General features: G+C 37.9%; 2 protein-coding genes across 2 annotated transcripts; one reads left to right on the plus strand and one right to left on the minus strand.

Moving 5' to 3' along the window:
- The first annotated feature begins 561 nt into the window (after positions 1 to 561).
- Positions 562 to 5,198, plus strand: LOC143637498 (long-chain-alcohol oxidase FAO2-like). The gene is made up of 3 exons (XM_077104880.1): positions 562 to 807; positions 2,722 to 2,997; positions 3,413 to 5,198. The coding sequence occupies exons 1-3, from the start codon at positions 613 to 615 to the stop codon at positions 5,147 to 5,149; spliced, it is 2,208 nt and encodes a 735-aa protein (XP_076960995.1). The 5' UTR covers positions 562 to 612; the 3' UTR covers positions 5,150 to 5,198.
- On the minus strand, positions 5,143 to 9,773 carry LOC143637499 (thioredoxin-like fold domain-containing protein MRL7, chloroplastic). The gene is made up of 4 exons (XM_077104881.1): positions 9,103 to 9,773; positions 6,212 to 6,296; positions 5,413 to 5,524; positions 5,143 to 5,324 (listed from the first exon to the last, which is right to left on the minus strand). Exons 1-4 carry the CDS (start codon positions 9,771 to 9,773, stop codon positions 5,227 to 5,229), a joined length of 966 nt encoding a protein of 321 aa, XP_076960996.1. The 3' UTR covers positions 5,143 to 5,226.
- Positions 9,774 to 13,224: the final 3,451 nt, after the last annotated feature.

Genomic DNA, 13,224 nt, shown 5'->3' on the forward strand with positions numbered 1-13,224 from the left:
TTCGTTCAATTCGTTTACATGTTTTTATTATTCACATTAATGAATGCATCTGTCTTAATCTCTAGACTCTACCGATTTTATTTGTGTTCGTGAACCGTTCATGAACACATTAATTTCCTTAATGAACGAACATGAACATAAAATCTCGTTCGGTAAGTGTTCGTGAACCGTTCGTGAACACATTATTTCCTTTACGAACGAACACAAACAAGGCCTCTTTCATGTTCGCTCGGTTCGTTTACTATGCACTATTATAAATTTAAAGATAGATAAAAGTAGAGATGGATATAAATAAAGAATAAAAACAGGACACATCTTTAGAATATGTGAATGTTTTCTTATTTAGTAAGTTTTACAATATTGACTTTAAACACGGTTATTAATTATCAGTAATTAAATTAACAAAAATAAAATTAAAAACAGTTATAAAATAAACAATTTTGAATTCGGCAACGTTACGTCCAAAAAAGAGATAAAGATGAGATATGCCCCAAAAAAACGAGTCCTTGTCTTGATATATGTAAAGCAGATACTCATAACAAACTCCAATCTCTCTATCATATCTTCTGGTACTAGTCAATTGCATAATACAGCATCATCCAAATTGATTTGATGGCTGATCATCCATTGTTGAGAGGTGGAAGAATCCACAGGAAGTACTTCCATGGCTTCTCCTCCTCTCAGATCCAATCCTTGGCCTCAATCTGTGAAACTTTTATTCCTTCAATTCCTCCACCACCCAACACCAATCAACCCGTTCGTGCCTTTTACGCAGCTTCTGGATCCCAACCACCCGTTCCTCATGAGGTTTGACTTCTTCTTTTTTTAACGGCAAACTACACTACTCTTAAACTAACTATTTTTCTCGTTACGTCCAAGGTTTTTTTTTTAAATAAAACTATTTGATTTTGTTCTGTTTGATGTGATTTTTGATGGGTGATTCTGGTCTCTAACTGCATCCTTAATGTCAGAAACTTATGACGTATACAAACATGTTTGGTCAAGTGCCAAATTAGAGTTTTAGACCCACCTCTATAAGTCCCTCCACTGTGCCACGTAAGCATTGGGGGTATCGAAACCCCAGCCATAATGTCCACTTATGATTTAATGCCCCAAAGACGTCCATTATATATGCGTGTATGTATGTGTGTGTGAGAGAAAGAGATAGAGGGCCCACCAAAATACCACACTTTTCCTCTCTTCCGCTCCCGGTGTTCCAACCACCTGCAACACCCGCGCCCCACCGCCAAGGGCGCCCCTTGGTGGTGTTGAGCGCCCAACGGCGCCGGCCATCTCACCCAACGCCGCCCTATAGCGAGGGGTTTTAAACTTAGCCTTTTTAAAAATATTTTTTTTAAGCAAGCACAAAAATTTATGTGTAGATGCAGATTATATTTAGAAATCGGTCCGGCTTCTTAATGATTGAACACAAGATTACAAAACATCCCTTAGAGTTAGTATTATAAAACTAATCCATTAAGAGGGTCGATAAAGCATTAAGAGATATTTTTAAGTGAACCAAACATATCTCTAATTATAGAAGTATTAAAAGGCAACCAACCTTTTAATTATATATTTAATTTTAAAAGTCTCAAATTGTTTGACATTGAGAGAGGGCCCACCACCACTTCGTCGGCTCCGGAATAATCCGGATTTACACAAACAAACATAGTATATGAACAAGAATGTATTTAATAAAACTTAATGATGTATTTATTTAATTGTATTTAATTGTCAGGCCACTAGGAATGTATATTTAAGTTTTCCTTTTTTTTATTATAGGCAAACAAACCAATCTATCTATCTAATCATGTTAACGTGTTAAACATTTACTCTAGATTTTTTTTAACGACCAACTAAGTAACGTTGAGTACTTCGTACGCGACATTCATTGGCTAAAGGTAGCTCTAGCCGGCCATAGGTCCGGACGGACGGAGCCCCTAGCGGTCCACATATTGAGGGATTCCCCGGATAAAACTCGACCCCCACATCCTTCAAACGGCAAGACAGCGAAGTGCCGGTAAAACCGGGTGAGATCAGGACTCGAACCCTGACAAGCCAGAGTCATCGCTCATATATTCTATATAAATTGATGATAGTGAGGTTTTAAAGTCCACACCTTCATAATTATTATAACCAATAAAAGAAGTATATTCAAGTAAAATAGATAAGATTGTGAAAATGTTTCCCTAGCCATATATTTATTTATATTATATAATATTGTCTACATATTGGTTGGGTTGAATAATCTTGAATCGCCTTCTTTAGGGCGACCAATATGGCACCAACCGTTGTAGCGGTTTAAGTCATGTATATATTAAAATGTTTTATAAAACGATTCAATCAACTAATCAATAAAACAACCAGTTTGATAAAACATTAATGGGTCCCAACAATTCTAAAACGTTAAACAACTTAAGGTTGACACACACATAATTGTTTGGATGTTGATTTATAACCAACATTCAATGTATGATACAACTTTTCATTAACGTGTTTAGATTAATGTCAAATCACGAGACTGATAAAGACATATTGTTGTTGATGATATATATTTTTATATGTAAATCTGAATATTTTTTTGTGTACCCTACTTTTAGTTAGTCTGTTATCAATTATTAATTACATAAATCACGGCCGTTAATTATAAAGACGTGATTTTTTAGATTGTTGTAAATGTCTAAGCTTAGGTGTGTGACAGTAAAATATTGGTTTTGTTAGGTTGCAGAGAAAATAGCGAAGAGATTCCCCGCGGATGCAACATTCTTCCTAAAAATTATTCTGATACTGCTATTGACTCGATTGGGGACCCTTTTGCTTTGCGGTTTTGTTTGTTTGGATACGAAATGGCCATTTATTCACAGGTTTTCTGATTTGGATTTGAACAAGAGAGAAAAGATTCTGTCTAAATGGTCCAGCACCTACAACTCTCTTATTCCAATTAGGGTTGTGTTCTTCATGCTCAAGCTTATGTCTTTCTATATCTTCTTCTCCTTGGTAAGTTGTACAAAATATTATCACGGATTCACGGGTGTTAAATTTGGTCGTGTTTGAGGGTTGACGAGTCAAACTCGACACCAACATAAAATCTGACATGAACCTGAACGTGACACTAGTTTTAGCAGGCTGACGTGAACATGATTTGTCTAACCCAGATATACACAGTTATGTATAAAATAATTCCTTTTAAACTATAAAACTTATGTTTCTAATAAAATGGTCAATTATTTTAAGTTATGACAAAAATAACAGAATCGTCAACCCGAACACAACCCGTTTAGCTAAACGAGCTATGGATCTGGTTAAACTAAACTCAAGCCTGCGAATTTCGTGTCGAGTCAAAAATTCTGATATGTAAATAATATATGAATGTATGGTACATCTACTTATGTAATAATATTTTTCTTGTTAGACTGATGAAAACTCAGAAAATCCTTCATGGGAAGCCGTCGGGTACGATGCCAAACGATCGAATAATGCCACGGTGAAGCCACAGAAACAGAGACCGCTCGATAAGGGTGTTGTGGAAACGGAGAAAGAAAGTGATACAACCTTCATGGAGTCTGTGAAAAGCAAAGGTCTTGAAGTGAAAGATTCTGAAGACGGGTTTTACGACGTCAAATGTGACGTTGTGATCGTAGGTTCTGGTTGTGGTGGCGGTGTTGCAGCAGCGGTTCTTGCTAGTGCTGGCCACAAGGTGGTGGTGGTGGAAAAAGGTCATTATTTTGTTCCCGAAGATTATTCGCTCCTCGAAGGTCCATCGATGGACGAGTTATACGAAAACGGTGGGATATTATCGACTTTAGACGGGAAAATTAATATTTTTGCCGGATCGACTGTTGGTGGCGGATCCGCTGTGAACTGGTCGGCCGCCATTAAGACGCCGGATGATGTGCTCAAAAACTGGGCAGTGGATAAGAAGATTCCAATGTATGGAACCGAAGATTATCGATCCGCGATGGAAGTTGTGTGCGAGCGGATCTGTGTTACTAACAATAGCAAAGAAGGGTTTCAGAACAATGCGCTCCGCCGCGGGTGTGAGAATCTTGGGTTGACGGTGGAGTCGATTCCACAAAACGCGTCGGAGGATCATTATTGCGGTTCGTGTTGTTACGGGTGTAAAAGTGGGGATAAAAAGGGAACGGATTCGACTTGGCTCGTGGACGCAGTTGAAAACCGCACGGTTATTTTCACCGGGTGCAAAGTGGAAAAGTTTGTATTCGAAGAAACCGACGGTAGGAAAAGATGTCGTGGCGTACTTGCCCACCCCGAAAGCAGTACCATCACAAGAAAACTCCGGATCAAAGCGCGAGTAACAGTTTCTGCAGGCGGGTCCCTCTTGACACCGCCATTGATGATTTCTAGCGGGCTCACGAACCGCCACATCGGTCGGAATTTACACGTCCACCCTGTTTTACTAGCGTGGGGATACTTCCCGCCAGGTGCTCCTGGAACACACGACGGGAAGTGTTATGAGGGAGGAATCATTACCTCCCTCCATAAAGTCAAATCACCCGAAGACTCATCAACCCGTGCAATAGTAGAAGTCGCCTCTATGGGGCCTGCATCATTCGCGGCTTTGTTCCCATGGGTCTCGGCCGCCGACATGAAAGACTTTATGGTAAAATACCCGAGAATCACAAAGCTTTTCTCATTAGTTCGGGATCAAAGCTCGGGTCAAGTCCTAGAGGAAGGGAAAATAACTTACAAGTTAAACGAAGTCGATAAAGAGAACATGAAAATGGGCTTACGACAAGCGTTGCGGATTTTGGTAGCCGCGGGAGCAGCAGAAGTTGGAACATTCCGGAACGACGGTCAACGAATAAAATGTGACGGTCTTAAAAGCGACGACCTGGAAGAGTTTCTAGACACCGTGACCGCCCCAGGTGGACCGAAATCTAGGGAAGAAAAGTGGACGAGTTATTGTTCAGCTCATCAAATGGGGAGTTGTAGACTGGGCAGCAACGAAGATGAAGGCGGCGTTGATGTCAACGGTCAAAGCTGGGAAGCGAAAGGGTTGTACGTCTGCGACGGTAGTTTGCTGCCGACGGCTCTCGGTGTGAATCCGATGATTACTATAGAGTCGACGGCGTATTGCATAGCAAAGAACATAGTTCAGTCATTGGAGAAAGGGATGTTTTCCGATTGATTTTGTAAGCATTGTATTAGTACATGGTTATTGTATAATTAAACAAATAAACTAATGTCTATTGTGTTTACAATAAGTTATGTATACAGTTTTTGATCTTTCATCCATGAAGGTTTTTTGGCTTTGTAGTAAAAATGTGCTATTAGCCGCACTAACTCGTCGGCTGTTCGCGACTCTGCATATCACAAATCCGAATTACGATCAGATGATTGTTACTTAAAAGAATGTTATATATGATATTAAATGGCTAAAAGTATTCTTACGTGTTTCCCTGTAAATGATTCTGTTTCCTCTTAAAAACAGAATTTGTGGGCATTCGCGAACCTTAAGAGCGTAAGCGAGGTCTGTCTCGAGATTCATGTCAAGCTTCACCGTCTACATTCACAAACCAGTACAGTTAAAACAACTAACAAGCTTTATTTACAAGTATTAACTTGTTAACTTATAAACAATACAATAAATACTCAAGTTCATTGCTCAATCGACAGTCCAGTTGGAAACGCATTTTAAAACCAAGCTAGCTAGTCAAACTTGGTTAAATTTCGGGTAACGTAAACGAAACAGAATGTGTTCGTTATTAATAACAAATAGCGGACGATAGCGACAAGCTACCGATACGCTACGTAGTGATAGCGTTGAAATAGCGAACGCTAGTTTATATTTAGCAATGCACTAGAAAAAAATTTCAGAAATATTTTATATGTATACTATATCCAAATACATTGTTTTTTATACGTATATTTAATAAAAGACCTAAAATTCCAAACACACTGTTTTGAATGTATGTTTAATAAAAACCCTAAAAACTGCTATTTTGTAGGTATATTTTATCCTTTGTATATATTAAATTAAAAAAAAAATCTCGCTACTCATCACGCTATTAGGGAACCAAAATCAGATAGTGAAACCCTAATGCTACGCTATGCTAATCGCTATATCGCTCGCTATGATCGCTATTAACAACTATGTTTGTGGGTTAGCCAAATATGTTTCGACTGCTATAAAAATGACCTGACCCGGTCCGTCAATATTAACATGAGCAGTTATAACTTTATAACATACCCGAGGTGGCAGACGATCTTTTGCATTCCAATACACCTTAGCAGCCTTCTCTAACTCTTTTAAGGCCTTCCAATTTTCACTTGCCCTATAAAGCCCACAAAGCAAATCAATAATAATACAACTGGAGTCAACATTAAAGCTTGGATCAAATACAAATGAGATTTATCGTGCAAAACATACAAATTGAAGAAACAAAGGATACCACAAAATAAAAGTAGAGTAAAAATAATTACGCTACATTTTATAAGTATTCTAACTATTAATACCATGGTTTTATAAATCCCACCTACGCTCCGTTAATCGGTAGTTCCTACCCTACTGATTAGTTATCCATTAATCGCTATTTGGTCAAACTCAGTCAAAATTTAAAATTTTATATATAACATTTTGGTATATATTTGCAGGGAAAAGATCCAATACAATAATGCCTTAACGTACATTACGTGTGCGAATCCATTTTTTCACGAATCGATCCATGAAATCACATCCAAACATCTCGGAATCGTCAATACATATCCAATCAATCATTGGTTCACCGAAAAAAACAGTTTTGGATGGTTAATCGATCAATTTTTCACTTTTTTTTCACAAAGGCCGTTTTTGAGCGTTTTCTGAGCGTTTTAGGTTTTTGCCTTTGGCTTTTGCCTTTGAGCGTCTCGCGTACCTACCGTACGTTAAGGCATTAGGGTACGGTAACTGCATCCTATATTTGTATATTTCAAAAACTACATATAAATTCCAATCTTCTTAATCCTGATTAACACGCCAGACTAGCGGCTAGCGAGTTCTACAAAATTAATTATTAATGTACTTGTATTTTGTTGTAGCGTGATTACTCTGTTAAGAGTAAATACGAAAATACCACCGCACAATTTTCTAGTTCCCTTCGGACGTTTTATACTATAATTTTGTTTGTATGATAACTCGACCCTTAGACCACCCGTAGTGGCAACGTTGCCACTGCGTTATGTGACGAAAACGCGGGGGGTACATCCCCCCCCCCCCCCCGCGTTATGTGAAGCTTGTTTTTGGCTGCGTTGTATACAAAACGCGGGGGTCGGCACAGAAATAAAAAAAAATAGCCGTTGGGTGGGTGGGTTTGGAGCCGTTGGGAATTTAAAAAAAAATTATATTAATTATATTTATACTATATAAACAAACCAAACTCATTTTTTTTAACACACTCCTTCCACTTCTATACCAATTTATATCTTTTACACTAATATTTCTACCATCATGTTTCCAAACAACAACCAAAATATTCTCGGTTTCGGTCAATATGCCCGTCAAGCCAACCAAAATCCACAACCGAACCAATCTACCGCCCCGACGCCAACCGTACCCGTCCCGCAAATGTTTGACCCGCAAATGGCCGCCTACTTTGCATATCTACAAAACTCTATGTCAAACCCGGTACCCTGTTTCCAAAACCCGACGGCACATTTTTGCCGGTTCGGGTTCCCAACCCGCCCCGGAGACCGAACCCGAGGTCGAGTTCGTGCCGGTGACACAACCCGTCCCGGAGAACGTAGGCGGTTCGAGCCAACGCGGACGTTCGAAAAAACACGCAAAGAAGCCCACCGGCGAACCTCGGGTTAGAAAGACGGTAATCCAGTGGAGTCCCGACGAGTGCGTACTATGTGCTCGTGCTTGGTGCCAGATATCGGAAGATGCCAAATGCGGTAGGTTTTTAAAATGCATATATATTTTTTTAAATTTCTTATAACAAACATTAAACTTGTAATGTTTTTATTTTTTTAGCGAACTATCAAAAAACGGGGGTATTTTGGCACAAAATTATAGAGAGGTTTCACAACCTTGGCGGGGACTCGCGTCGAGAAAAAGATTCGTTACTGTCGAAATGGGGCGACATAAACACCAAATGCATGGCTTTCCATACGGTTTTCTCTCGGATGAATCGAACTAGGAGTAGCGGTGTCTCGGACGCGGAAGTCATGGATAACGCGTTGGTTGAGTTTCAACATAAGGTCGGCGGGACCTTCAACTACTTTGGCATTTGGAAAGACCTAATGAGGTTTCACCCAAAATGGGGCTTGGTGTTGGATGCCGAAGCCGATGGTGGCCCGAGTAAAAAAAAAGTCTAAAACATCGTCTTCGGTTGATCCAGACACGCCCCGTTCCGACGCTCGAAACTTCAACTTAAGCGATAATGACCCCGTGAATACTACCGACATGCCTCGGCCGGGGGGTAGAAGAACCAAAGGCAAAGGAAAGGGGAAAGGGGCCGCTTCGTCGTCGGCAACGTGTTCGAATCCCGAATTGGAAAGCCAATTCCAATTAATGAACTCTCGACTCCAAGATTTACACCAACTTGGAACCCAACGACTTCAAGTAAATTTGGACGCCGTCGACCTACTTCGAAGGAATGAGATGGACAAAGACATCGAGGTTTTATCAAACGAACTATCCGAAGACGACCCGATAGTCCAATCTCTAAAAGCCGCTCGACGAGCGAAAATTTTAGAAAAATATAAATGAGTTTTAGTTTTATTAGTATTATTTGTATTTTTTTATTTTTAATTTGATGTATTTTTTTTTAATTTAGTTTAATGTATTTTTTATTTGGAAGTTTAATGTAATTTTTAATTTTATGTTAATTTATTTAAATGATTTAGTATTTAAAAAAACAAATAAAATTAATAATGACTAGGCGCCACGTGGCGCATAATGCCTCGATGTGGAGAGTTATGACTACAGCCTGTTTTTGTACAAAACCATAACTCTGACCGGACGCCACGTGGCGCATAATCCCTGGTAGTGGAGCTTTATGACTACACATGGTCTTAACACTACATATGTTATTATTATATCTAAACATCTCTTAAATGCATACAAAAATAATCACTTAACGAAAGTTTATAGTAACTTACCGATTATACCGTTCGAAAACAAGCACAATCAACGGACTAGGATGAAATGCAAACGTCTCCCACTCCAAACAATTAATCTCCTTAACCAAATTATCATCCAACTCCCCTTCCCAATCAATCACAACCCCATCATCCCCAACCACATTCTTAATCGGGTGCTTCTCGAAATACTCCGACGCCCGGATTCCCCAGCCGGTCTCCGCATCCACCGGCCAATCCGGGTCCTCTTCTTCCACCACCATCCCCTTCTTCTTATCCTCTTCAATACCCTCATCATCCATTTCATCAAAAACATCAACTTTATCCTTAATTACGTTAATTACATCGGAACTCTGCTCTCGGATGGCGGCGAATGTTTCTTCGAGTGAGCTGCGCATGAAATCTTCGACTGCGGATGCTTCGGATGGGCGGCCGCGGCGGGGTTTTTTGGGGATTGTGGTTGGGAAGGGTTCTGGGTGTTGTTTGATTTGGGTTTTGTCTGTGGGTGATTTGGGTTTGGATTTGGGGTTTTTTTTAGGGTTTTGATTGTCTTTTGAATTGGAATCTTGTGAAATTGCGAGTGGGATTAGACGACTGGTGGTAAAATGAAGATTAAGATGATGAATTGATTTGTTGTGGGTGGAGAATTGGGTGAATGTGTGAAAATGGAGGAGGTTAGGGTTTAAAGCCATTGTTTGAGTTCAATGTCCATACAAGAAATGATAAATTTTGAGGTTTATCATTTATTTATGGTTTATGACTTTATGTATGATATTTAATAATATTTTATAAAAAATAATGAATTTGGTCTAGCTAGGCCTGAGCTCAAATTATGGGCCACATTCTTCGGGTTTTGACCAGGTATTTGTGGAACCGGTTCAAGCGGATTCAGGTCGGTTTCGGTTACAGTTTCGGGGAGAAATCCAAAGCCCGGTTCGTACATGCGGGTAGGTAGGGTCGGGTCCGGCTTCAGGTAGAAACCGTTGGGTCAGGTTCGTAACCGGTTTTTTGTGCACCTCTATTGGTGTAGGTGTAGACTCTGAAGAGGGGAAGAGTGTGGTGGTGGTGGACCGGTGGTCGGAGAAGATGGTGTATCGAAGTGGCCGGAAATTCGGAGAAGATGCCTTGATATTGTTGTGGGTTCGTTTAACTATTAATATAACATTATTCAGGGCCAGCCCAACTATTTTGGAGGCCTAAAGCAAGGTAAGCTTCACATGGCCCTTCCCATAAAATTTTGTTTCGGGCTTTCACCTTTTGTGTTTTACATGATGGAACCTCTAAAGGCCTAATAAATTTTTAACCAAATGGTTAATTCTAATCAAATAAAGTTGGTTAAGTGAGCTTGACCCACTAGGTCATAAAATAACTCACATCAATTGCATTCTTTAACGTCTTCACAGCCATGTTGTGTATTAAAAGAGTAAAAAACATGCATAAAAGAAGGTAACGAATATCACATATTTAGAGAAAAAAGTACGAAAATAGACATACCCAATAAAAAATAAAAAATATCGGATTTACAACTTATGAAGAATACGATAAAGTTATGAAATATTTATTCGCTCAATATTATCATGTGCAAGGAAACTTGGTGGGGACTTTTACTTTTTCTTATTAAAATCACCTAACTTATATATGTTATAGTTCACGAGATTTATATAATTTAACGTACTACATGCGGGTATTCTCAAATAATCAATGCGTTTTATATACTTTTTTTTATAATTTTTGTTTAGACCAGCAACCGTAAAAATATCATATTGATTACGTTTTATATACTTTTTTTTATAATAAAATTCTTATCTACATACTATTGAAAAAATAAAGGGAAAAAAAATCCTAAGAAATTTTAAAAAAGGCAGTGACGTTGGATGAAACAGGGGGGTTTCGTAAAAACAATTTGAAAATCTTGCCACTAAACCACACAGAAAATTTGAATGTAAGTTTAGACCATATATTTAGCATAATTTATTTTAGAAAAATGGGGCCTTGAAAATTCTGTGGCCTAAAGCTGTGGCTTCACATGCTATTAAGGTAGAGCCGGCAGTGACATTATTGTTTTTATGTTTTATTGATTCGTTAGTAATTTATTAGTTGTAAGAGACATTTTAAACCGTTTAAATAGGGGTAAATGTGTAATTTTATATGAACAAGAGAAATATATGATTGTTTGTTCAGGTTGTTGATGTATGTAATTTGTAGTGTTTAGTGATGGGAAATATATAATAAAAAAACAAAAAAAAAAAACATATTTTTAAGTCAGTTTAGATAGGAATCAGTAGGTAATGTATATGAAGCATGTAGAGTTCAAATTAGGTAGAAACAGATAGGCCACGGGTCGGTAGAGATACAAATACACCACTCAATCGAACCATAGGGTAGTCCAACACATGTTTAGGATACAAAAATCACCATCCAAACTTATGATTAGATTTCAAAGAACACCATTCTATATAACTCTATTGAACTAGCATTGGAAATTAACAACGTTACTAACAAAGTGTACACACAAAAGCAGTTTTTTTAAATCATCAAGCACCACCTCTTCATCAACTAAAAGTCAAGTACATATAGAATAAGTAAAATGAAAAACAAGCTGACCCAATAATCCATTATCTTTAATCATGGCCTTAAACTTAAACGAACAAAATGAAACAAAACAAAAAATGAAACACACATGAAATTAATTAACTGAAACTTATATGTGCATGGGAGACGAAATCCAATTTAATAATGTATCTTTGAAAACCTTAAATCGGATGTACGTCAAGTTTGGTTTTAAACCGGTTTCGGTCAACAAAAGTCAAAACTGGAACTAGTTTGTGATATGAAAAACCATATCGGTACTAATTAGAGTTGGTTCAAAACTAGTAAAGGTTGGATTAATATTAATCTATAGCTGGGCCTGGGCTTATATTATGGGCCGCATTCTTTAGCCCAGAGGGTTTTTTTTCCCTAAGCCTGTTGGGTTTGATACTGGTTTTGGTCAACAAAAGGTCAAAATCGGTTGGAAACCGGTTTTTGTCTCTCTCACCCTATAACCGGTTTTTGATTAATTAGTTGGTTGGTTTTAAATAAAAAGCTGGATTGTGGTAAATCATGGCTTTATAGGTGTTATTGGAGTAATGACAGAAGAACAGAAGGCTACTATCATCATAAAAGTCATCACAATCAGTTGGTAAGATCTACGAACTCAATTACAAGTTTAATTGACGTTTAAGGGTGAGGTTTAAACACCAAAGGGTATATTATAACCCTATAAGAATGACCTTGCAAGAAAACTAATCAATTTTTCAACCTAATAATTAGTCAATTAGTAAAACTTGTAAGGAAACAAGTCTGGAATGGTCACAAAATCTTTGGCTTGGAATCGGAAGAAATAGTGTTGGTTAGTAAGGAAGCACAACAGCGCTTGAAACAAAAAAAACATGAGCACGAGGGTGCCTGAGAACAGTTCCGAGCAAGAGCTCGAAACCCGAAAGTTTGAAAATATAAAAAATGTTGATACTTTGTGTGGGAAGCTTGTAACACTATTTAAAAAACATGTAGAATTATACAAATAGTGTCACACGCTTTTAAGACGATTACCAAAAGTTTGTATAATTCTAGGTCCGCGATTGCCATAAGAGAACCAAGACTTCTTAATTTACACGCTAGTTTCTAATTACATGTAAAGTTATGCTAACATTGACATGCTATGAAAACGATATTAACATTTCAATTATGCTACTTGGTTGTCTTCTGCTTTGTTGCAACCCTCGTAACTTTTTCGACCATTGGATTGTCGATGCATGTGAGGCTTCTATGCACTTTTATGAAGTCTTATTTTGAGCTCATATTTTTGTTGTTTTATCCATCCAACCTTTTTCTTACGATGTCACAGTGTGTATATCATGATTATAAGTTTTGTAACTTTTTACATCACATGTTTTTAATCGTGTTATCATACAGAAGAGTGCATTTATAATTATGACCATACACAAACAATAACTTTGATATGATGTATTCATAAATAGCAACTATATGACAATATGTGTCATAAATTTAAACTATACACTACCTAACATTATAGCATATAACACTAAATAAAACAAGCGTGTGATAGATGTTTTTCAACATTTAGAGACAAGCACGTGTTTT

This window comes from Bidens hawaiensis, unplaced genomic scaffold, assembly GCF_021521415.1.
Source record: "Bidens hawaiensis isolate Kalapana, Puna unplaced genomic scaffold, B.hawaiensis_p1.1 tig00008321_1, whole genome shotgun sequence".
NCBI classification, from domain to species: Eukaryota; Viridiplantae; Streptophyta; class Magnoliopsida; order Asterales; family Asteraceae; genus Bidens; species Bidens hawaiensis.